Source organism: Chelonoidis abingdonii, chromosome 7 (genome assembly GCF_003597395.2).
Source record: "Chelonoidis abingdonii isolate Lonesome George chromosome 7, CheloAbing_2.0, whole genome shotgun sequence".
NCBI lineage: Eukaryota > Metazoa > Chordata > Testudines > Testudinidae > Chelonoidis > Chelonoidis abingdonii.
The window spans coordinates 3899548-3924354 of record NC_133775.1 but is presented as its reverse complement, the minus strand read 5'-3'; the positions used below and the strand labels follow the sequence as shown (position 1 = coordinate 3924354).

The following is a 24807-nucleotide window of genomic DNA, read 5'->3' as shown; positions in this document are numbered from 1 at the left end:
CGGCAGCAAAAACCCTGGAGCCAGCCCTGCTGGTCTAGAGGAATTGGGGGAAGGGAGTCAGGAACATCCAGGTTCTGTTCTTGATGCTGCTAGTGACTTTTCCCTATGACCATGGGGAAGTCACTGCACTGCTCTGCCTTGATTTCTCCATTAATTCAGTGAAGAGAACACTTCATGGGGGTGTTGTGAGGATCGATTAATGTTTATTAAGTGCTTTGAACATTTGAAGTATTCTACATAGTGAGTACTAAATCGCTTTATTGGAGCTAGGGTTAAAATGTGAGAGTTCCCAGCTCCCAGGGCCAGGCTTAGTCAGTTAGACTATGGGGCTTCCCAGCACTAGATGCTTTTCTCTGAGAGGGGAAATGACTTTTGTATTCTCATGTAAGAATTCGGTTTATTTACAGAAGGAGAATTGTTACTTATCAGCTAGCACCAAATGCGCTTCCCAATTAAATGGTCCTTCTCTGAGTGTGACTATGGGCCCAAAAGCAGCACCAGGAAATAAATTTAACCATTAACAAAATTCCTTTCACTGTAGGACATGTTGTAATTCATTCAACAAATATACATGGCAAAAAGGAACCCAGATAAGGTTTCCTTGAATCTTTACACACACTTTGTGCTTTGCTAGTAAGCAGTCTTGCTAGTATACCTCGAGGTCTGCGCTGAGGGTGGAAGCAATCATATGTCATGTTCTTATTATTTCACAAGTCAGCAAACAGTAATGGAAACTGTGTGGCTCAGCATAATTAGCTGCACCATAAATATGCAAAGACACAGTGTTTCCTGCAGCAAGTGACAACATTTAAGGCTGCCTAGGGAGAGTAGTAAAAACAGAAATACAAGTTCAGTGCATAAAAAAACTTCTGTAATTCACCGTTATGGTTGAATTTAAACACAGCCAAGCCAGGAAATCCAAAATTGAAGTCCCCACTGCAGCTATAAGTCACACTGCATGCAAACTTACAAATGAAACCATGTATGTTCATTCAAAAAGTCCCATGGGTATAAGGTGGGCTGTGGGATCTATGGTCTTGAGGGCTGAATCCTCAGCTGCACCAGAGAAAAGTTGGAGTAGCTGAGGAGGGAAGAGGCAAAGGTGTCTCTAAGCTACCTTTCTGCTGCCTCTGCCCCTCACAGATCCTGGCCTAAGAGCTGTTCTAATTTCTTGCAGTGGTCCCTGGGGTCCATTACACGGATAAGGATTGCCAAAGCAGTGTGCTCTGGCGCCACCCCTTCCCACTCTCTGTGGCATGGGGAGAGATTAGAGCTGGCTGTGCTGGCTTTACACCACCCAGATAGTCTCCTATGTCAGAAATATCCAGCTGCCCTTTTGGGCAATTTAAAGCAACCAAAATGGGGCTGAGGATTTGGTCATGTATTCTGTATTGGTGTATGTCTGAATTCTCCGCCATAATGTTGCATCCCTGGCCAGTGATTTTAGTTTTCCTCAGTCAGTTCCATCTCCTAGGAACTGCAGGGCAGTTTCAGGGAAGCCTTTGAAAGCCTTTTACAAAGCTTTGCTGCCTCCTGAGCATTGTGTTGCGGGTGGGATCGGTCTGAGGCTATCTGTACTGCAAGGACTCTGATTTTGGAGTCAAGAATTCCTTCTCTGTTTGCCTCTAGCTGATGGTCTTCCTTGTGTTTCTAGCTTTGCATTTAAGTTAATTTTTTTCTACAGAACTAAACCTTTTTACACAGAGCAACTTAACACACAACCTGTGCTAAGGCCCAGTATCTAGTAGGCAACCCCTGTCTTGAGTAGCCCCTTGAAAGGGTCACCACGGTTTCCCATGAAGATAGTTTTAACTTTTACCTAGAGAAATATTTCTACTAGGCAACAGATGTTCGCTGGCTCAGTGGTGGTCCTGTCAGATGCTTTTCACAGTGTATTGGCTTTATCTGCCTATATACAGTCTCGCTTCCTGTCTGCTGCAGGAATTCTGTAGTAGAGTTCCAGGACCAACACGCTGGGCACTATGTGGAAACGAAGAAGGGCAAAGTGGAAAGCAATAATATTTAAAGGTGTCAGATTCTTATCTAATTAGGTAGACCGTCCGGGCAGCTTTTCATAACAGCCGCTAGCAGTTCAAGGAAAAATTTAAAAACTTTTAAAATAGTGACACGTTTACACAGGAACAAACAGCTCTGAGCATAATTTGCACTGATCTCAGCATCCTTTGAAACTGGATGGATATGTAAGCCTTCAGAAGTTACTGGGATCCAGAAATGAGATCCTGGCACTATGAACTCCTCAATACAAATAGGAACATTGCACTCCCCCTTAAGGAGTTTGTTTAGGCTCCAGACCATGTCCACTACATAAGAAGCCGGAGGCTTGACAGTTAATTGTAAAGTCTTCCATACAGCTAGGTTTAGATTTACTAATGGACATGGGCTGTGATATGTACTTGCTATTTTTCCCCACTTACTGTCACGAAGTTTGCACTGAGCATGAAATTATGTTCCACTTCCTAAAACAGCCCCCTCCAAATCTGAATTTACTAAATTCTTGAAAATTGTCCCTTCATCTACACAGCTCTGTAGATAGGATGGCTTGGAGGAGACTACTTGATTTATTTGGCTTTTGCATACATTCACAGATGGATCCAAAATTACGTCCTTCATTTGCCGACATCGTCAAAACACTGGAGGAGATTTTAAACCGCCTGAGAAATGAGGAGTCTGAAAAAGAGAGGAAGTTGCTGAATCTGGACGGCCCAGAGAGAAAACCTATCTCGATTTCCAAAGGTGTGAGTGAGGGGGGTGCATTTCTGCAATGGCTGTTAGAGATGACTGTAGTGAATATAAAGTACTTCATATCACAAGGGACAGTTCCTTCTACCCACTTCCTGCGAAAAATGTAAAAACAGAAGTAAGATTTAAGACTTTTTTTATTTTCTCCCAGTTCCTTTAATGAGCTCCATCTTGAGCAGTGTGCTGGAAAAACCTTGCTTCAGTATCTGATCATAAAGGGAATACAGGCACTCCCACTCTGAGATGGACGGATAGTCTACCTAGACCAACAATGTCTGTCTGTCGCTCAGGTATTACTGACAACGAAGTGCTGACATGGGCCATGTAGAGGAAGATGCTACCCCGACAGGCACTCTTAATCACAATGACCTCTCTGTCTCCTGCCACCGTACCACACATTCCTGACAGGCCCTGTTTTATAGAGAAATACTTCAGACCAAAGTTATTGGCCGTTCTTGTAAATTTCCTTCCTTCTGTAAAGCCAGATGCCTTAGTACCACAGGTCAGACTGTACACAGGCCTCTGAGGGAAAGGACATTTTTTAGAGACCTCTGTAACCAGTCAAAAAGCTGTAACTCCTAAGCTCTCAAATCTTGCAAGTAGCCAGAGCTACAAATAAGTGTTGCCTCCCCTTGTAAAGCAATGAGGGGGTTCCAGGGCCTCACAAGTTGCTGAGGTGTTTGGGATGGCAGAATGAATCCTGGCAGAATGGATTTGGAGGTAGACAGTGGTGCATGATAAATGCAATTTTTCATGTCTTGTCAGTGTGGCACATGGTTTATCCCCACCGCACCCTGGTATAAATATAGTTCTCTGGTGTATGTATATGTAGCATTTGTGCAGTGCTTTGGAATCTTTCAGGATAAAGGGCACAGTGGATACAAGATTTTTATCTCTTGTCCAGAAATGCTGTGAGCTCTGGAGAAAAGACTAAAACCGAAACCAGTGGGGAATGTTTGGTAGCCTGGAGTCCCTTCCTGTGCAGCACCTCAGTGCCACCTAGTGTGCAGAGGGATAGGAGCTTTTGTTGCAGGACAGTGAGAAGTCTGACTCGTTTGCCGCTTTTATAGAGTTGGCTTTTGGGATTGAAATCCAGCAGTCCACTTTTAAAAATCAAAAAGTTCTACATTGCAAACAAAAGAGGATGTGTACCATTGGGGTGCTGGCTAGGGGGAAAGCATGTGCCATGGGACATTCCCGTTCTTACACTTACTTTTTCTTCCTCCCTCCTTCCCCAGCAGCTCTCAGGTTCCCATAGTGATAGGGAGATCTTGCACAGTATTCTTTAACTGACCTCTTTCACTCTGGACCAGTGATGTCCTTCAGAGTACAGGCTAAACTGTAACAGGGTCTCAAGGAAAAGTAGGTATCTATATGCATCTATCCCACAAACAAAAGTCCTGAGAAGAAAATCTTCAACTTCTCACCTAATCAGTCAGCATTGCCCTGTGGTAGCTGAGGGGGATTTCCAGAGGCACCAAGCGCAGAGAGGCTCCCAACTCCAATTGAAAGTCAGTAGTAGTTAGGTGATAACTCTCAGGAGAGCTTTTTAAAAAATTTCCTCCTGAAGAATTATGAATGTCTTTTTCCACCTTGTTCTAATGATGCAGCTTTTATTGCATGGATTTAAACAGTGTTTATAACCTCTTGTTATAAAGTCAAACTACTGTCTCCCTAGTTTCTGCACTGGATAATGTACTGTGTGAAGGCTCATATGGAATTTAATCTCTCCACTTCCAGAGGGAAGTATTGATTTTTTTGCCTTCACCTTTCACAGCACAGGGGTCTCTTAAGCTTTTGTGAAAACCTCACTCACAGCGTTTTTGTGTTAGTATTTTGTGCTCTAGCTTTTTTTAATGGTAAGTCATTGCAACAGATCCTGCACTTGAGTTAGTTTTGCTAGTATATGGGACACAAAAGAGGCTAGAAAAAGAGAACAGCTACTAACTGTCCCCTTCAAAAGACCTGTTCATTGGCCTATGAATTTACTGATATGGGACTTGAAGGGCCACTCAAAATGTAGGGTTTGTATAAAAATTTTAAAACAGATAAACAAATTTTCATTCACATCAAAGTTTGTAAAATGACCGTCTCCTTTGGGTTTGCACTTCCCTGCTGTATTGTAAAACCAAAACTGGCACTGCCCTAGTGTGGACAGATTTGATCATAAATAATAGGGAAACTGACCAGTCTGAGTGAAATGAAGAAAGTGTAACTGCACCAATGTTGAAAAGCAAATTCAAACTTCAGAATTACTTCAGTTTGAATCATTTAAGAGGTTAGTAGCACAGGGAGGCAATACTTTTAAATCATTATTTCAGTTGTCAGTTTTAAATTAAAAAAAAGCCGTAAAAGGATATGGCTCCATATTAGGATGTTAGATGCATATCGTTTCGCATTTAGAGCATGCGCCTACACTTGGGAATGAGGGGAACAAAACTTCCCAACCTTCCTTGCACGCAGGGATCCCATACAGCAGTGGCTCTCAAACTTTTTTTTGCTGGTGACCCCTTTCACACGGCAAGCTTCTGAGTCCAACCCCCAATATAAATTAAAAATACTTTTTATATATTTAACAGCTTTATAAATGCTGGAGGCACAGCGGGGTTTGGGATGGAGGTTGACAGCTTGCGAACCCCCATGTAATAACCTTGTGACCCCCTGAGGGGTCCCGAACCCCTGCCATACAGGAACTCATAGGTAACCCAAGAGTGTGTGCTTGTGGAGGATGCTCCCTGTAAGACAGCATCATTTTTAAGTAAGGAATCTCCCCCTTCCTTGTAAGGTTGTGACCCAGATGGAGTGAGCCAGGCCAGCAGCATGTCTGGCCACAGAGCTAAAGGTGTTTCTCTTCTCCTATTCAGGGCTGATTGAAAAAGGACAAGGAATAAAGCGATTGAGTTCACTGGATGACAAGATCCCACCCAAGTCACCCCGCCCACGCCGCAATATCTTGCTGTCACGCAGTCAGTCAGATATCTTCTCCCGCAAGCCTTCCCGGAAGATCAATGTACAGGACCCCTACTACACACCAAGCAAGGGGGCAGCACGGAAAGTCAACCCCTTCAATGCCAGGGAAGATCTGAAGGGAGGGAAGATAAAATTTTTTGACATGCCAAGCAAGTCTGTGATCTCCCTTGTGTTTGACTTACACTCCCCAGAGGCAGAGGACTGCCTGAAGACTAGCCAGCTCCTGTCAAAGCAGGTTTATAGCACAGACTGGCAGGAATTCTCTTCCCCACCTGGGAGGCGGTGCAGATCTCTCCCAGTCTCTCCTGAACTTCTGCATAAAGATTATGTCCCTTTTGGGGGTCTGTCTTCAACAGTCAATAGGTGCGACTTGACCCAGCTAGGGGCTGAGATGCGACAAAAACTCCTGAGCAGCAGTAAGTATGGAGTATCAGAAATCCCTCCCTTTCAGGTCAGATCTCACAGGCAGGACTCTCCTTTGGTGCCAGAGCAAGAGGAGGACATGGACTACTCTGATGGGCCAGAGTCCCAGGAGGAAAATGGATTCTGTCCTGTTAAGAACACAAGAGAGGGTCCAGGATATAACCAGCTGCTAGTGCAGGCTCAGCCCGAGTCCCTAAGATACAAGGGGCGCTCAGCCCAGAATTCAGTCAACTCTGAGGAAGGCAGCTCCTTGAGATTGTTTGCAAGCTGTGCCTCCTCTGAAGACATGGAGGTGGAAGATGAGATCCGGAAGAACTTACTGCCAGAGGCTTCCAAGCCTCCATTCAGTGTTAACCCCTCTGTGGAGCTTGGCAGAGACACATTGTCATTTGAAGTGCTGGATATGGACAGCTCTGCCCCACTTTCACTGGCACCTCCTAATATGTCAGCATCTGGCAGCATACAGTCAAAATGTGACATTTAAGGAGAGGGCTTAAAACCCAGATACATTCTTGTGGGAACACACGGTCCCCATTCACTTAGTTTTTAACTTTTTCCTGTAATGCTAAGTCTTGGATATTTCAGTGGATCATAGAAACTGGCCATCAAACAGGGGCTGCAAAGCACATCTGAAGAGACAGTATTTTTTTATTTTATTTTTAAATGTGTACATCATCCCTTAGCTCACTACAAGAGGCAACTACTGCAACCAGCATCGGGCAGGATGCCCACCTGGGGTCCCATAATCATTGCAGGGTTGTACGCAGCAGGAGCTTGGTAGTGTGTCAGTGATTTGAACCCCAGCCCTGCATCTTTCACTTTAGCACTCTGTCTAGCTGGTGCATATTCAGTTGGGAGCCTTGTCTGCTATTGAAGAAAGGCTCTCTCTTGGACAGTGCCAGGCAGATACAAATGCCTTCAGATCTCAGAGCTCTAACAGGATCTGTAGGATCACACCACGCTCTGGAACAAACTGATTTCAAAAGCAAGGAAAACACAAATCTTCTGCTGGTAGCAGTTCTGAAAACTTAGCAGCACACCAAGTACCTGCTGAGTAACAGGAGGAAACCATTCTCTTGCATGCTTCTTGTTCCTTGGGATTCAGTTCCTGATACAGTGATCTGTTAGTCCCAGTGAAACAGGCTGGCTCGACAGCCTTGGAGACTGCAGACCCATGTACATCCCTACAGACACAATACACGACACAACACTGAAGGATTTCCCCCATACACGCAGCCGTCTGTGTATCTAACCTGCCACAGAGGGAGATTACTGTTGGGTTGAAAGAGGGATAGCTCAGGCACATTCACTCACCGGCCTCTTGTGAAACTGCAAATAAGAGCTTTGTGTTGTGGACACTTGTCCATGAGGAAGTGAATTGACACCATTAACTCTTTCCACATACACCCACAAAACAGCATTCTGAGAACAACTTGTCACTCACTACTGACCTTGGCCAAGCTTGAATCAGTGACCCAGAGACAAAAGGGTCCTGTTACCCTTTTCCAGTCCTGTGAGACATCCTCCTCCTAATGTGGTGCCATTGCCACTGCAATAACAATCTGTCCCTATTTACACCAAGCAGCTTGCTTAATAAATTTGTCAAAGAATAAAAACCTACAGTGCAATGGAAGTTGACAGCAAAGCTTTCAGCTACGTGCATGCCGATCTAAAGAAACCTTTCACTGAGAAGGGGATTAGGACAGACTCAAAGGCTTTCAGCTTGTTAAGGACACTGAAGAAAATCAATTTTTCCCCATAAATTCCATGTTATGTATTGCTTTGGCAAAAAGAAAGTACCAGGCGCATGTATATCCATTTGCTTCTGCTTCAGCAACCATCTGAGTGCAGTTTTATTTTTCCACCAGAATGTAAATTTGAAAGAAACAATAGTGTTTTAAAGCCAGCCACTGTGGGCACATTTGTGTGTGTCAGAGAGTCAGGTGCTAGCCCTATGGTAGAAATACACAGAAAGCTTGTCCCGTGGTTATATTTGCACAGCTTCCTATATGGTCCTTTCACCTGCACTTCCCCAGATTAGAATGTGTGGGGTTTTGTCTGCATTATCATTCCTGGCTCTCACCGGGCCGCATATCAGCTTATCTGTAAGACTGACATTTGCAACAGCCACTCTGTGTCACTTAATGGCCCCCGGTACTGGAGTGAATTTCTCCCCAAGTACTCACTTGGAGACTCCTGTCTCAGTGCTGAAACCTTGGGAGGACTCAGCACTGATGGTGGGAGAGGAAATGTAAAGCAGCAGTGTCCCCTGATGGAAATGAGGTTATTCCTCTGCTTGTCTCACCCCACAGAAACAGAGGATGAGGAAGAAGGGGTTTTTAGAGACCAGCTAGGAAGGTTGTTTGAGAACAAGGGACGCAGCGTGGCTTTGTGGGGTGGTAAATTGTCTCCTGGCCCATGGATTGCTTAAAATTTCCTCTCAAGTACTTGCATGAAAGTGGCCAGCAGCATTGCCCCTTCCCATTGACTGTGAAGAATTAAATAGGAATCCCTGGGGCTCCTTGAATTCCTTAGCACAGGCCTTGCCAATGGGACAGGTCTTGGTAGCTTGAAAGAAAAAATGTGTATCCCTAATAAGGTCTTCTAACCCTTTTTTGCTCCTGCACTCCCGCTCCATCACAAAGGTGCTGATTTCTAGAGCAATCCTGTTTTCCTTCTTTGGCAGTTTTTCTGGCTTGAGTATCCTCTCTAGGCAGTTGGGAGGCTACAGAGTGTGGAGCTTCTTGGCTGGCAGGTGCTACCCACATACATGCAGTTTCTGTTCAAGGCTGAGAAACTATCAAGCTAATCAAAGTAACAATCATCCAGCTGATGCTTGTTTTACAATTGTAGCCTTTTGCAGAGGAAACCATCCTCACCAGCTGCTGTTCTGTCACAAGACAGGGTTAGGAATGTGATGTCCTGCAAATGAGCAATAACAAGAATTGTTTCTATCTGGAAGCATCACTGGGCTGCAGGGAATCTAACCTGCATCCTACTTCTGCCTTCAGTCCCACTGCAAAGACTGCGTAAAGAACTGCGCCTCCTTGTTTGTTCAGAGGTCTTAAACCAATGATGCTGCTGCAGCAGCATCTCACTGGGGAGATGCACTGTTGCACTGGAAGCTCTGCTTTCACCTCTTCTGTTTAACTTGACTGTGAGGCTCTTGAGGTGACAGGCATGGGACACATCCATGGCTTGTCCGACTGACCTCTCCTCTCCTCCCCTGGGTGAATTGTTTCCTTGCTTCAGTAGCTTTTAAAATCTGTATTCACCAGCCGTTTTATGAACACAATGGCTAAAATAATTTTAGTTTGGGGGAGGGGGGGAGTATTCCACTGTTTAAACAGAGCCAGCTGCGTTGCGTAGGGCACGGCCCCGTCGTTTCCAGCCCATGGTGCCAAGTTGGAGATGGGTCACAGAGATGGAAATGCCAAGGAATGGTGATGGACTATTAGCGTGACCAGGTTATGTGGTGGGAGTGGCACATGTATGTAAGTCTCTGGTTTTTCAGTTGGTAAGTCTCAGAAAACAAAGTCTTTCTGCGGTCTGATGTGGTTAACACTAACCATAAACTGTCCATCTGGCCACGCAGAGCCAGGCTAGACTAGATTGGTTAGCTGGAGCTTGGGCGATTGTCCCTTCACAGATGCTGTCGTCCTACACAATATAGTTAGTAGCCCATACGGTGAGGCAGCTTCTCCCAGCTATTGATGACCATTAATACAAACTGCTAAAAATGAGTTCAGGCAAACCACTCGTTTTACAGTAATGCGATTAAAAGCTGTGTTCTGATTGAATTTTATCATGTTTTTGACTTTCTAATGGATGCAATTCTGGCTTTTTAAATTATTTCTAGACACTGCTACATCTGAAGAAATATAACTCAAATTCACTTCGTCTCTTTCTGTGTTGGATTCATTTAAATGTCTGTTATAAGCTATTTTGTTGTTGTTGCTGATTGGTGACATACAAGTAAGAGAGCACGTGCTAAATGTCTGCCCCTGAAAAGAAGCAGATGCAGGGCAAAGGACTATAATAGGTGTATTCTGCTTTGTTGAAAGGTGTTCATGTACAGAACGTTTCTTGCCAGTACAACTAAAGACACTTGAATAATTCCTGTTTGCACTTAATGCTATTGTTATACTGCATGTCACTACATTTCTATGCAAAAACAAATAACCTTTTGGGGCAGGGTGATATTTGATTAAGTAAATTTAAAGATCTTTGCAAGATGATCTATTTTCATATTTATGAAGGAGTTTTATGTCTTAATATTTTGCAGTCTGTAAATAGCTAAACTTGTAATTAAAGGCTTAGGAAGAAGTTTGTAGCCTGTGTACAATAGTAAGTTAACACTGCCAGAAAAAAATCTTTGCAAAACAAGTTTTTTCTAATATTGTGGATATTTATGAATATGTAAAGAAAACAAATCTGGTTTTTATGTTGATTGATCTTCTGACTTTGATGTTTTTTTGAACTATGGAAATGGTGTATGTTTTATTGGAACTGCAATAAGAAGTAACCAAAGATGAATCTAGTTAAATATTTTCATAATTTTTTTTCTTGATCAGTTTTGTAAACTGTTTCCCAACTTGCTTTCAAAATAAAAATAAAACAAAATGGTGATTCTTGTGTTCAAAAGGACAAAAGTGGAAAAACTGATTATCCCACAAATAAAAGTTAAAAAGTGTTCACAGATCTTAGGTATGAAATACAAAATTTGGTTTCATATAGCACCTTTATAAAGTGCTGAGTTACATGCAGTGGTACCAGGAAAAAAAATGGCCTCACACATGCATCCTGTGCAGGGCAATGTTGGCATCTACATTACTTATCTGTTGTCTCTTCCCAAAGTGTCTTATGCTGCTCAGTCCCTGCAAACCGACTGCCCCACAGCATCAGCAGCCTACCTTGTTCTTTGGCAGACAATGAATGATGTTGCAGGATAGAAAACCAGAAGCATGTGTGGTACTGTAGAGAGACAAAATGAGAAAAGGGCCTAGATCTTCAAAGGTATTTAAAAGCATCTAACTCCCATGATTTCAGTGAGAGCTGGCTCATCTCCTCAAAGGCACTTAACTCTCTGAAATCAATGGGAGTTAGATGCTTAAATACCCCTGAGGATCTGAGCCAAGGTCCCTACCCTGAAGAACTTATCTAAAATAGAAATAAGACACCCAGACTGCAGTGAAGCCAGGTAAGGGATGCTCACTGTCTTGTGATCGTTGAGTTGATGATCTAGTTAAGCTGGACATGTCTTTGTGCATGTTTGTTTTTCCTAAAGTTAATAATTTTAGGAAAAATGGTCAGAGCGGCCACCAGCAAGAGTTGGTGGCTGCACTCTGAAGCCACCAAAACATTTGTTGAGAGAACCCCTGGGCTAGATGCCTTTGCAGGTAATCGTGTTGTATTTGATTTGGTACCACGTGACTGATATAAAATCAATATGGCGTACATTCAGTAGTGATGGCTGATAGGGTTCAAAATGGAATTGTAAATGATCAATTACAATCAAATAGGTGTGTTTCAAGTGGGTTCCTGCAGTGATCTGGTTTTGGCCCCATGCTGTGTCATGCTTTTATTGAAGAAAACATAAAATCATCACTGAAAGTTTGCAGATGACACAAACGAGCAGGAAGCAGTAAATAACAAAGAGGACAGGTCACTTACACAGCTGTGATCTGGATTGCTTGGTAAACTAAGTGCAAGCAAACAATATGTATTTTAATATGGCTAAATGTTACAGGATGGGGGGATTCTCTCCTGGGAAGTAGTGACTCTGATTTGGGGATGGATAATCAGCTGAACATTAGCTCCCAGTGAGATGCTGTGAACAAAGAGCTGATGTGATCCTCAGATGTATAAACATGAATGTTAAGTAGGAGAGACATTATTTTACCTCTGTATTTGGCACTGGTGTGACCGCTGCTGGAATTGTGTACACCGTTCTGGTGTCTACAATTCAAGAAGATTGATAAACTGCAGAGGGGTCAGAGAAGACCCACGAGAATGATTAAAGGATTAGGAAAACCTGCCTTACAGTGATAAGCTAAATAGAGTAAGCTCTTTGAGACTAACCGAGGGAAGGTTGATGGTTGCCTTGATTACAGTCTATAGCTACCTACAGGGGAAACAACTATATAATGAGTTCTTCAGTCTGGCAGAGAAAGGTATAACAAGCCAACGGCTGGAAATTCAAGCTAGACCAAGATTGGAAATAAGGTGTAATTTAAGAGAGTAATTATCATTGGAACAATTTACCACTCACCATTTTTAAATCAAGACTGGATGGTTTTCTCAAAACTCTGCTCTAGGAGCTATTTTGGGGCTGTTCTGTGGCCTGTGTTGTACTGGAGGTCAGACGAGATGATCACAGTGGTCCCTTCTGACCTTAGAATCTCTGAATCTTGCTACAGAGCGAGATGGAGACGCCTGCTCTTACACAGGGGTTGACCATAACTTGGCTGCTTCAAAAATCATTCCTTGCTGCTGAACTGTATCAGGCTCTTGCTGTATTTGGTTACTCTTGGTGTCCACTGGCCCTGGGTCAGTATCATCCCTGTTTCCCACAACAGTCTTCTGCTACTGTAGCTGGAGCACAGCAGGGACCTTCCAGGAAACGGAATTCAAGACCAGATGAAAAATTGGCTAAACTGCTGGGAATAAGAGCGAAGGAAAGATGGTAGGACTAGAACAGAGAACTACTCTAGTTACAATCAGCAAGGAAGAGAGCAAGCTGGCTTTGTGCTACGCTATGGATGTACGCCCCTTTCTAGACATGGATGAGGGCCTTTTCCCAGCAGGGCCTTTCTGGGAAATGCAGCATGGTCCAGTAGATGAGACTGAAATACTTAAGTTCTGTTGCTAGTTATGCAGAGTTGCTGTTCTGCTTTACTTAACGCCCAACTATTCAAGTGCTCTCAAAGCTACACATTACTCACAGACTTTAAGGTCAGAAAGGGCCACAGAACTTCACCCACCCACTCCTGAAATAGACCCCTAATCTCTGGCTGAGCTACTGAAGTCCTCAAATCTTGATTTAAAGACTTCAGGTTACAGAGAATCCACCATTTACATTACTTTAAACCAGCAAGACCAATGCCCCATGCTGCAGAAGAAGGCAAAAAAACCCCAGGGTCTCTGCAAATCTGACCCAGGGGAAAATTCCTTCCAGACCCCAAAAAAGGCAATCAGTTAGACCAGGGGTCTCAAACTCAATTTACCTTAGGGCTAGTGCCAGTCCTCAAATCCTCCCAGCGGGCCAATAATGTCACTGAAGATGCTGTTCAGAAAAGAAAGTTATATTGTATTTTTATTTTGAATTTCTTAGAAATAACGGTCATACAACTTTATACAATTCTTCGCCTACTAGAGAGTTGTTAGTGTTTGCCAGACACCTGGCAGTGCTTCAGTTCTGTCAGTTTGTTGATGTTTGGCCTCAGGATTGCAGGGAGGTGTCCATCAGATAGTTGTGTTCGGTATTTTGACTTGTTTATATTCATTGCGGAAAAAAGTGAGGCTGCCTCCATGGCTGACTCTGCCCAGCGACTAGTGATGGTATCGCTGTCCCTCTCCCCCAGCCAATGGGAGCTGCAGGGAGGCGGCACTTGCAGCAGACATTGCTGGCAGCATGGCTGTCTGCATCTCTCCTCTGCAGGCCGCAGTGGGGAGGTTCTCGGGCAGCAGATGGCCCACGAGCCGAGACATTGAGACCCCTCAATTAGACCCTGAGCATGTGGGCAAGACCCACCAGGCAGACACTTGAGAGAATTCTCAGTAGTAGCTCAGAGCCCTCCCCATCTGCTGTCCTGTCTCTGGCCATTGGGGATTTTTGCTAGAGGCGGTCACCAACGGGCCACATGCCATTGCAGGCAGTCCCATCATCCCATCCCCCCCCCATAAACTTATCAAGCTCAGTCTCGAAGCCAGTAAGGGGCTTTGCCCCCACTGCTCCCCATGGAAGGCAGTTCTAGAATTCATTCCTTCACCTTCGCTCCTTAAAAACCTTCACCTAATTTCAAGCCAAAACTTGATACCTGTTTATATCCATTTGTTCTGGGGTCCACATTGGTGCTAACTTAAATAACTCGTCTCCCTCCCTGGTATTTATCCCTCTGATGTATTTATAGAGCGTGATCAGCTCTCCCCTCAGCCTGCGTTTGGTTAGGTTAAACAAGCCAAGCTCTCAAGGGAGATTTTTTCCTCGAATCATCCTAGTAACCCTTCTCTGCACCTGTTCAAGTTTGAATTCATCTCTCTTATATATAGGAGGCCAGAATCGCACACAATATTCCAGGTGAGGTCTCACCTGTGCCTTGTATAATGGTACTAACACATCCCTGTCTCTACTGGAAATACCTCACCTAGGACTTTTTTACAACCATGTCACATTGGTGGCTCATAGTCATCCTGTGAGCAACCAGTACACCCAGGTCTTTCTCCTTCTCTGTCACTTCCAACTGATACATCCCCAGCTTATAGCAAAAATTCTTTTATTCATCCCCAAATGCATGATCTTGCTCTTTGCACTATTAAATTTCATCCTTTTTATTACTCCAGTTTACAAGCTCATCCAGATCTTCTTGTATGATATGGGCAATACCTCCTAGCTTTGTCTCATTGCAAATGAGACAAAAATTCTCACTGTGCCAAGATCAGTAATAAAAATGTTAAATAAGGTGGTCCCAAGATCAGTCCCTGAGGAATTCCACTAGTAACCTCCCTCCAGCCTGACAGTCCAGCTTTCAGTACGACCCGTTGTAGTCTCCTCTTTAACCCATTCCTTCTCCAGTTTCCAATTCTGATATTAATCCCCATCTTCTCCAATTTAACTAATTTCCCATGGGAAACTGTATCAAATGTCTTACTGAAATCCAGGCAGATTAGATCTGCATTTCCTCTGTCTAAAAAACCAGTTACCTTCTCAAAGGCGGAGATCAGGTTGGCCTGGCACAATCTACCTTTTGTAAAACCAGGTTGTATTTTATCCCAACTACTGTTCACCTCTATATCCTTAAATACTTTCTCTTTCAAAATTTGTTCCAAGACCTTCCATACAATTGAGATCAAATTAACAGGCCTGTAATTTCCCAGATCACTTTTCCCTTTCTTAAAAATAGGAACTATTTTAGTGATTCTCCAGTCACAGGGTACAATCCCTAAATTTACAGATTCATTAAAATCCTTGCTCTTAGACTTGCAATTTCATGGGCCAATTCCTTTAATATTCTTGGATGGAGATTATCCACCCCCTGCCCTCTTCAATCCCATTAAGCTGTTTGAGTTTGACTTTGACTTCCACCTCGGATGTGGTAATCTTTAATTCTGTATCCTCACTGCCATTAGGCACCCTGCCACTACCCCAAACTCTCCATTAGCCTCATTTAAAAACTGAGGCAAAGTATTTGTTCACGTGTCAGGCCACACCAGATAATCTTTAATTTCTACCCCATCCTCAGCGCATAGCAGTCCCACTTCTTTTTTGTATTTATAGGGCTTTTCTGCTCCCATTAGGTTCAGCCTCAGGACCACATCCCATATCTTAGCTCCCAGCAGACAGCTCAGCCTGCTGTTTTCTGGATCAGTTCCGACGACAGACCTCTGTGTTCTTCTTAGCAGAGAGTCCCCAGTCACATGGACCTGCCTTTTCCTGGCGATGGCGATTCTCCAGCCTTCCTCCTGGTCTTTCTGGCTGTGAGTCCTCATGTATTTTATTCTCCCTTGCAATCTTCTGTGGGTCATCCTGTATCCTCCGGGGGCTCTGAACTCTGGGTATCTCCAATGGCTCCTCCCCTCCTCTTTCGGAACTAACTGCTCTTCTCTTCTCCTTGCCCTCCCTGCTTCAGTTACTGCCTGCTGGGCCCCTTCCTCATTTTCCAACTCAACAGACCTGTTCCTGAGCCCTATTTTTCCTTCACTAGCTGGTCTTTTCCTCTGCCTGGTTCTTGTAGTAGTCACATGTTTCCACTGCCCACTTTCCTCACGCAGCGGTCTCCCCGTTGAGTTCTTCAGTCCAGCTGGCACCTACAAGTCTTGACTCTTCCCTTCAGCCTCCTCGTGCCTTTGCTTCATCATCTGATTGTCTTTAAACCACGATTTGAGGACTGCAATAGCTCAGACATAGGTTAGGGGCTTGTTACAGGAGGGGGGGGTGAGATTCTGGGGCCTGCGTTGTGCAGGTCAGACTAGATGATCATAATGGTCCCTTCTGACCTTAGTCTATGATCTGCTCAAACCTTCTTCAAAACTCAGCTATCGTTTCCACCTGATCTCCAAACCTCAGATCTTCTCCAACAGCTCTATCAGGCTACACTTCATACGAAGCTCTTTGCTGGTACCTGTTCTAGGATCATGTATGTCCTGCAGTTTCCACATCCAGTCATCTTCATTGTCCCTTCCATTGCTTGAGTCACTACCGCTGCGGTAGCTGTCACAGCTTCCCACCTAAAGTCCTGCCAAGGAAAAAGAGAAAACAACCAAAAACTCAAACGCTCCTTCCCCAACCTCCTGTTTACAGCTCTGCATGTGGCTCTTGTGCCACTGGCTGCCTTTATAGGCCCCCTAATCAGGGCTCTGCTTCTCTCACAGCATGCTGCCCCCTCCCAACCACTAGTCACTGCTTTTTTCCTTGTTCAGTTCATAAGTGGGGAATGCTCTTAGTTTTATCTGAATACTGTGTGTGCCTGTTTCCTCTGTGTATAGAACAAGGGTGTGTGATTGTTGCTGAGATTTCAAGAGGGCAGCTGTGACTGATGTCTGGCTGCTGGGCACAGACAATGGCCGACATTCTGTATCCTAGCAACTGATGTTGGGCCCTGCTTCTCCAAGAATCAGCGAGAGGTGTTGGAGAAGGAAGTGAGAGGTGCGGGCCAGGTGCCATGGGGGAAAGAGGAGGAGGAGGCAGGGCAGCAGGTCATGATTGAGGCTGGGCTGTTGCGGGAGCTGGTCAGTTTCCTGGTTTGGGACTCAAGTAGGGAAGCCTAGGGCCCAGGAACCCCCAAGACAGCTTTCCTGAATGTTCCTAATTTCTGTGCTAACACGATCTGTACTAGGCTGTGTTCCTGATGCTTAGTAAACCCTTCTGTTTTCCAAGCGGGTTGAGAGTCACTGATTGTTGTGGGTGCATGGGGCCTTTCCCCAGGTGCCCCAGTCAGGTGGGGTTACCGCAGGGAGCTCACAGAGTGAACAGGGACGTTGAATGCTCTGAGGCCAGACCCAGGAGGTGCTGGAGCCAAGGAGGCTTACCCTGGTGAGAATGTGCCCTAAGAGGAGACCCACTGTCCTCACTGAGTTCATTCAGAGCGGTTCCAGAGCACCGAGCCAGTGACTCCCCTTCCGTCTCCAACACAACTCCCACTCAAACTCCTGTTTACAGCTCTGCCTCAGGGAGGTGCGGTATAGGGCAGGTGGTCCAAATTTCAGGGCCCATGAGCAAGAAGTTGCTGAGAAGTAGCACCTGGCTTGTCCAACTTGTTTGTACAGAGCTGGGGCTCAAATGCAGGTTCTAATCCTCCCCAAGCTAATCTTGGCCAGCAGAACAGCCTCCACTCTCTGTGGTGAGGGGTTATGTTGGAGTTATTCAAGGCTAGATCAGGAACAGATCAGAGCATCACTGGTTCAGCCAAAACAGGAACTAACTAGCACATACAGCAAGATAAAGGGTCCTACTAGCTATAGGATTTTCAGGAAGCCCCTGGGTGGCTCAAGCAGACATACTGTGGTGATTGTGCCAATGCTACATCCCTACTCAGCGATCAAGCCCTACCTTGGCAGAGTTGGGAGAATGTGTACTGTGCCTGTCCCTTAGCCTCTGCCTCCAGGCTGCATGGAAGCTTTACCCTGACATTAACATTTTGGGGGAAGAGCAGTATTTTAAAGTGCTCTGAACTCCACATGAAGACTCTGATTTTCCTTTACAAGTATTGTTGTAGGAATGTTAGCATTAATCATCTTCCCTCTGAAGCTACGGAATTAAGGTAAGATGATGAGAGGAAAGCAGGTCACTTGGTCAAGGGGTTCCTAATCCCCAGTTCCTTTCCCATGAGTTATTCCCAACACTTCCGCATTAGAATTTTTTTGCAGAACAGGGAATACTCAGGGAGGAGGGGGGAAGTGGTTGGGGAGCTCAGGCCAGAGGGGCCCTGTCAGCCCCACCTTGTTCCTGCCTGTTTGAACAGCTTCCCCCTTCCCTTTGTCCTGGCTGGGACAGTGACATACAGCCCCATCTCTCAGGGACATGAGTGAAAAATCACCTCCCACAGGGAGGAGAAATGGGATAGCAGCAAACCGCTAGTCCCTGGGAACCCACCACGTAAGGTGGGAAGATACTTGTCCCCCATCCATGAGCAATATGGGAGCTGGGGTGTCCTTCCTTCTCTCTGCCCTTACAAGGGAATCCAAATCTCTGGAAACTAGAGTCACAATGCTGGCCTCTTACTGCCCCCTAACTGGGGAGAATGGGTTTAGCTAAAGCAGTCTCCCTCTTGCTCTATTTCCCTTGCAAAGAGAGAGGCAGGCCGGTCGGCCGCCTATTAAAGGTACTCCAGGTAGCTCTGAGCTAGGCTGTGGTTCTTGAAAGATGCAGCCCCAGGCCATCGAACTGGTGAAAGTCATGTCAGTGTTAGAACAGAGCCCCCACCCCACTAAAAGCAGGAGCCAGCCAATGCAGTGTCAGACTCACCACGCTGCTGCCCCTGGGTAAGGAAGATGATATGGGAATTCAGGCAGGGTGCAATTTAATTGTACAGAAATAAAACATGACTAAGAACTTGCTCCCCTCCTGCTAAACTCTTCATGTACCAAGTGAAAAGCCTCCAAGTGCTGGAGGAAAACACAAAACAAGAGTCTCCCAGTTCTAGCCACTAGCCCAGGCCAGCTTCATTTTCTGGCTGTGGGCTTTGGAGGATTTTGAAAACAAACTCTTCACTATCTGAAGTGGCACCGATTTCCCACTGAGATACAACTTATTGTGACAGTCTGGCAGCCATGGCCCAGAGCCAGTGTCGTTGCCCTCTCTTTTCTTAAGCATCCAGACGTAGGCCATGATATAGCCAGTCATGAAGGCATCAAAGCCGGCTCGGTGAATGCCCCCTTCCGAGCGGCTCTCCTGGGATGCCGTGTGCTGCCTGGCAGAGGATGGGGGTTTAGTTTCAGAACAGCTCAGTGAGTGGACAGTTGAGCCTCGCTCCTCAGTGCCCACCTGCTGCCCTTTCACTTGGCCGCTGTCCAAGAAGTTTCCTCTGGCAGCGAGACTGACATCTGTTTCTACTGGGGGGGCAGCTGGGTGAGTGCTGCTCACCTGGTCTGTAGCACCCCCCAGATCATCCTCCATCTTGACGTCTGTTGCACTGTCAGAGCCAGGCTCACGCTCCATGTCAATCGAACTCTCCACCTCCAGCAGGGGGCCCTCCTCACTGGAACTGTTCCCTGCTGGCTCTGCACAAGTGGGGACCATCCCAGCAGCCAGACTGCCAGGGCAGCTTTGTTTGCGTGGAGGCCCGTCCTCCCCATTCTGAGTCACCTCCATGTCCTTCCCCCTTCCCGGACTTCCCGGCTCAGACTCTTTCATGGACTCCTCTGCATTCTTCCGGCGCCTCCACCTCTGCTTCCGCTTCTTCCGCTTCTCCTCTTTAAACTTCTCATCCTCATCAATAATGAGGTCGATGTTGTGAGACCGGGAACACTTCACCCCGTTGGGACACCAGCCGTAGGCCTAGTGAGAGAGGCACACGCCATAAGCAGCAACAGGAACAAGCTTCATGTTTACAGCTACGTTACCCAATGAGTGGGGAGAAGCAGCATCAGCTGCACTGGGCATTTCTCCTAGCCTGGCTCCCTCTCCTCCAGGCACAGCAGCAGTTCAGGGTGTGGTCTGACCACCAGTGATCCTTCCTGATGGCTTACAGAATGGCTGACAACCAGGGAGAGGCCAGGAAGGGATTCTCTTTAGGAAGTGCTCTGCACAAAGAAAGCTAGATATGTGAATGTGCATGGTGGGATTATGTCTTCCTTAAACACACTGGAAAGTGGCCATGGTTAAGGCTGCGAGTCTGTCACGGAAGTCATGGATTCCCTGACTTCAGCAGTGGCTGGTGCTGACTCAGGGGCTGCTTGAACCAGGCAGCCCCTGGGCCACCAGCAGTTTGGGTGTGTGAGAGGGTTCTGAGGGCTAGGGGGGGGCCCATACCTCAGACTGGGGGGCTTCCTGGCACCTACCGGCATAGCCCTGCAGCTCCTAGGTGGCAGAGGGGCCAGGGGGCTCAGTGCCACATGCTGCCTGCACGCCTTGCCCCACACCTCCCATTGGCTGCAGTTCCCCCCAGCCCCTATACTGCCTAGGAGCTGCAGGAATGCAGAGACAGGTAGGAAGCCCCTAACAGCCCCACCAACCCTCCCCCCAGCACCAGCAGGGTCCTGCACCACCCCTCCCTCCTCCCCCCAGAACACCCACAGCTCCCCATCTGTTTTAGTCACCACAGGTATTTTTAGTAAAAGTCATGGACAGGTCACAGGCCTGTGAAGTTTTGTTTATGGCCTGTGGCCTGTCGATGACTTTTACTAAAAATAACCGTGACTAAAACGTAGCCTTAGCCACAGTCACACTGGAGCTTGTGCTTCAGTAGAGTTGCACCAAGAAATGAATTTGATCCAGAGTACAGGAGTCTGTATACTAGCTCAGGCCAGTGGGTCAGCTTGTTCAGTAGCTTGCGGACAGTTCCTTCTGCCTACAGGAAGGTATTAGAAACCATTCTGGAGGCAGCTGTGGGATAAACTGTCTATAGAAATTCTTTTAACCCCCATTAGTCAGAGGCTGGCTTGTTCCCTCAAGCAAGTGTGTTTATATCCCTTCCAGAAGAGTTCGTCAGTGATACTCCTCTTAGCCATACAAGTGACTAATCCCTTCCTCAATCAACAGAACTTATGGCCTCAACCTGTGGCAGTGAATTCCAAAGGCTAACTGTTTCCTTTTCAGTGTTGAATTTGCTTCCTTTCAGTGTCATTGTATTGTGAGACTGGGTGACCGGAAGGTCCCAGTCTCCCTCCCCCACCCCATTTATTTTGTATGCACTTGTGTCTGCAGCACTAGGTGCTAATACTACTCACCGAGAATTTTTCGCAGACTTGGACCTTATTTGTATCTGCCACACTGTGATCAGTGTCTGCCAGGGAGCAGTAGCGATAGTCTATGTACGGAGACATGCTTGCGGGGTAGTTACAAAACTCAATGGATAGGTGCTGGCTGCTGGAATCCTTCCGCTTGCAATTCTCTCGTTTGCTGGAACACACAAAGATTCAGTTAGGCTCTTTGCAGAAAGCCCAGGGCAGAGCAGGGAAGTCTCAAGGAAACTGTTCTCAGAGACAGCTTTTCACAATTTATTTTCCTCGTCATGAGGCACGTTTAATAATAGTTCCTTCTCTCTGGACCTAAAGAAGGGTTCCTTCCATGTGCTGCCATCTCGGGGCACTTGGCTAAAGCTGCTCAGAAGGAGCATGCAGAACTCTGACACAGCACAGGAAGAACTTAAGGGATCAGGTCTTGGTTTGGATGACCTCCATTAGAGTCAGGAGGAGTTCTGCCTGGAGGGGAGAAGAGATGCCTCAGAATGGAAAACAGGAGAGTCAACGAGCTGACCTAGGGCCTATCCAGCAGATTCCTGCAGTTCTTGCCTCCTGGTTCCCAAAACAAGTGCTAAAAACAGCTTTAAAACCACTGAGTGAAGTTCAGGGGAGAGGGTCAGGTGGGCTGCACCACTGCCAGTCATCTGCTTCAGGGCCAGATTCCTAATGCAGCTAAAGCAGAGGTCAGAGTGTGTAACAACTGCAGAACGGGGGCCTTTAGCTATGGTAGAGACAGACGCGACCGATGTACGTGGCTGCTTCCAACTCAAGTCTGCCAGGAAATACCCCCAGCAGGAGGGAATTCTGGGTGGGATGAAGAGGGGAACGCTTACACCCCAGAACAAGGAGCACGCGCTCCTCAGTGGGAAAGTGAGACACGATAGTTGTGGTTAAAGGGAAGGTCACAGCAGAGAAAGTGCCCTAGTACTGGAGAGCTGACACCTGTTTGCCATGCCAGCGGAAGGGCCATCAGCAACCAGTCTGATTTTAACACCAATATTTTCAATTCCATTAATAGCTGCACTGACTCCTCTGCCGGATTATTTAATAAGGGGAATCTGCAGAGACAGCATCTTCCTTGCTTAGATGTTTGTCTTCCTGGTGCTTGTTCTCCACCTGAGCTCTAAGGAAATCAGAGCTTGTCCTCCTGCCACCATCCTTAGGCTGGAACAACAGGGGAGAGGCACACAAACACATGATCATCTCTATGGGATGTGTGAGCAGGGCAGTTTAGAAAGACTCACATCTGTTTGTGTCTGGAAGCCAGCAAACCTCCCCCCAAGCCCTCAAAGTGCATGAAGTGTCACATACCATTTCTTGTAGGCGTACTCCAGATAGGAGGCTACAAAGCGGGTCTCGAACTCAGAGGCGTATTTGGTATCGTATATCCCAGCTGGGAACATCTCCGAAAGGTCAGCGGTGAAGGTGCCAAGATTATCAGGGAGGTGGGCGTAGAAGCACTGGTACAGGAACACCAGATCGATCAGGCCATTATGCAGAATGAGGGGTTTCTTTGCTCGGATCAGCTCCAAGAAGAAAGCACGAACATTCTGGCTCTGATTCTCATTGCCCTGGTAACGCAAGGGTTAAGGTCAGCGAGCCTCAATCTGCCCATCCAGCTGCACTTACCCACTGGCTCCCTTCAATATAGCCACTGTGCGCCCTATGCCAGGGAGCCCTTGTACCCCAGCCTCTGTTACTGGGGCAAGAGCCACCCACTGCTCATTCTGGACAGGGGGATGGCCCAGCAGCATGGGGAAAGTGGCTCCTAGCAAGATGCAGGCTGGATGTGAGGGGAGAAGAGAAGTGAAGCCACTTGGAGGACAGACAGTGCAGTCAGGATCCCCATGCCATGCCTTTCAGCACCCTCTCCTGGCTCTGGGGATTAGCTAGCCCCTAGCAGCACTACTCAACCCACAAGGCATTTCTGCACATCAGCCCAGGAATTCCAGAGGATCATGGAAAATGAACGTCTTCCCATCCACCAGGGCCTTAACAACATCCCTTACCACTGCTTAAAGTCATGTAAGCCCTTTTGGCCCCAATCTTCAAGAATGCAACTTCAACCCCGGTGAAGCTTGGAAGGCTGAATGGAGATCAGAAGAAGTCACAAACACACACCTTGTGAAAGACTCAACACAGAAGATCCCTGGCTTTGATCTCCCACAAAGCTCATGAGCAACCGTAAACCACATCCGCCCAAGCCATCGCAGATGCGGATACTTGCTGTACAAATGGAAAATTAAAGACCCTCTGGTGTGCGACTGTTGTCACTCAGAACAGATGATGGAACATAGAAGAACTCAATGCTCAATTCACAAATATGAAGGAGGCATCACAGCAATACACCCTGCTACTCAGACGCAATTACCTGGCTTAACCATCTAACTCGTAAAATTCTAGTTGTTGCTCTTTTACATCAGCCATGCGAAGAAGAGAAAGAAGTAGTTTGGACCTCTGTACTGGATCAGCACAATCCACCTCCATCTCGCTCTCAAACATCATGTAGCCCCAGCTCTGAAACCCGAAGGATCTCCCCTTGTGACTGCCTGGAGCAGACAGGGCTGGGGAACAGATTTCCTTCTCCAGCGGGGAGGGCTGTACCTGAGCAGCCGCTAGAGCAGAGCTCCCCTTTACTTACCGTGATCTGGAGGATAGAAAGAGGGGCCTTGTGGCAGGGAATCTCCCCAGTGCATATAGGTACCTTGTCATTGCCCTTGTGGTAGGGAATCCCCTGCGAGTACTGTTTGTTGAAGTCAAAGCCGTGTTGCACCAGAAACTGAACTGACTGCGGTTCGATGATATACTCCTCCATACACAGCAGGGTCAGGTTGTAGATTTGAGAGAGGTACGTATTCTCAGACTGAAGAGACAAATCAACAGGAGAAAGTTAGACATGCCAGTAAGACAAGTCATACAGCGAACAGCCATGGGCTGGGACTCCTAAGCAGCTGTTTCACTAGCAGCTGGGACTGGAAACAAGACATGGGAACTTAAAGCAACATCTCCCACCACTCACCTTCTACCCGCCTACTCCAGCCAGGGACTCAGACCTCCCACAGTGTACCAAGTGCCTTTTGACTTCAGCGAGAGCTGATGCTGGGCTCCTCACTCTGAGCCCCTTGCAGCAGAAACTCTGCTGCCTACAGAAGTGTGCCCTAAAACAACAGCACTACTGGCACATCTATCTCTAGCACAGCCAGCCACTGAGAACCAGCAGCATCACATGAAAGGCTCCTTTAGTTAAGTCACTAACTTTTAACTAAGGTTATGTCTACACTACAGGATTATTCCAACTTTACATAAACCAGTTTTGTAAAACAGATTGTATAAAGTTGAGTGCACGAGGCCACACTAAGAACATTAATTCGGCGGTGTGCGTCCATGGTCCGAGGCTAGCATCGATTTCTGAAGCGTTGCACTGTGGGTAGCTATCCCATAGTTCCTGCAGTCTCCCCCGCCCCTTGGAATTCTCGGTTGAGATCCCAGTGCCTGATGGGGCAAAAATCATTGTTGCGGGTGGTTCTGGGTAAA

At 46.5% G+C, this 24807-nt stretch overlaps 2 protein-coding genes and 1 long non-coding RNA gene across 5 annotated transcripts in view; 1 reads left to right on the top strand and 2 right to left on the bottom strand.

Moving 5' to 3' along the window:
* The window catches only part of TESK2 (testis associated actin remodelling kinase 2), a 111825-nt gene extending 101043 nt beyond the window's left edge, over nt 1–10782 (top strand). For both annotated transcript variants that reach the window (XM_032804535.2, XM_032804534.2), the window contains 2 exons: nt 2607–2754; nt 5625–10782. In XM_032804535.2, coding sequence (XP_032660426.1) covers nt 2607–2754; nt 5625–6637 — 1161 coding nt within the window. In that variant the 3' untranslated portion in view covers nt 6638–10782. The remainder of the gene's footprint in view (nt 1–2606; nt 2755–5624) is intronic.
* On the bottom strand, nt 527–16768 carry LOC116838953 (uncharacterized). Its single transcript, XR_012656220.1, has 2 exons — nt 16494–16768; nt 527–818 (listed from the first exon to the last, which is right to left on the bottom strand). It is a non-coding gene; the product is annotated as an uncharacterized LOC116838953 (long non-coding RNA).
* Nucleotides 16769–18873: 2105 nt separating this feature from the next.
* TOE1 (target of EGR1, exonuclease) overlaps nt 18874–24807 on the bottom strand; it is a 10109-nt gene continuing 4175 nt past the window's right edge. For both annotated transcript variants that reach the window (XM_032804536.2, XM_075067569.1), the window contains 4 exons: nt 23978–24136; nt 22585–22844; nt 21259–21430; nt 18874–19867 (listed from right to left, as the gene is read on the bottom strand). In XM_032804536.2, the coding sequence (XP_032660427.1) occupies nt 19010–19867; nt 21259–21430; nt 22585–22844; nt 23978–24136 (1449 nt within the window). In that variant the 3' untranslated portion in view covers nt 18874–19009. The remainder of the gene's footprint in view (nt 19868–21258; nt 21431–22584; nt 22845–23977; nt 24137–24807) is intronic.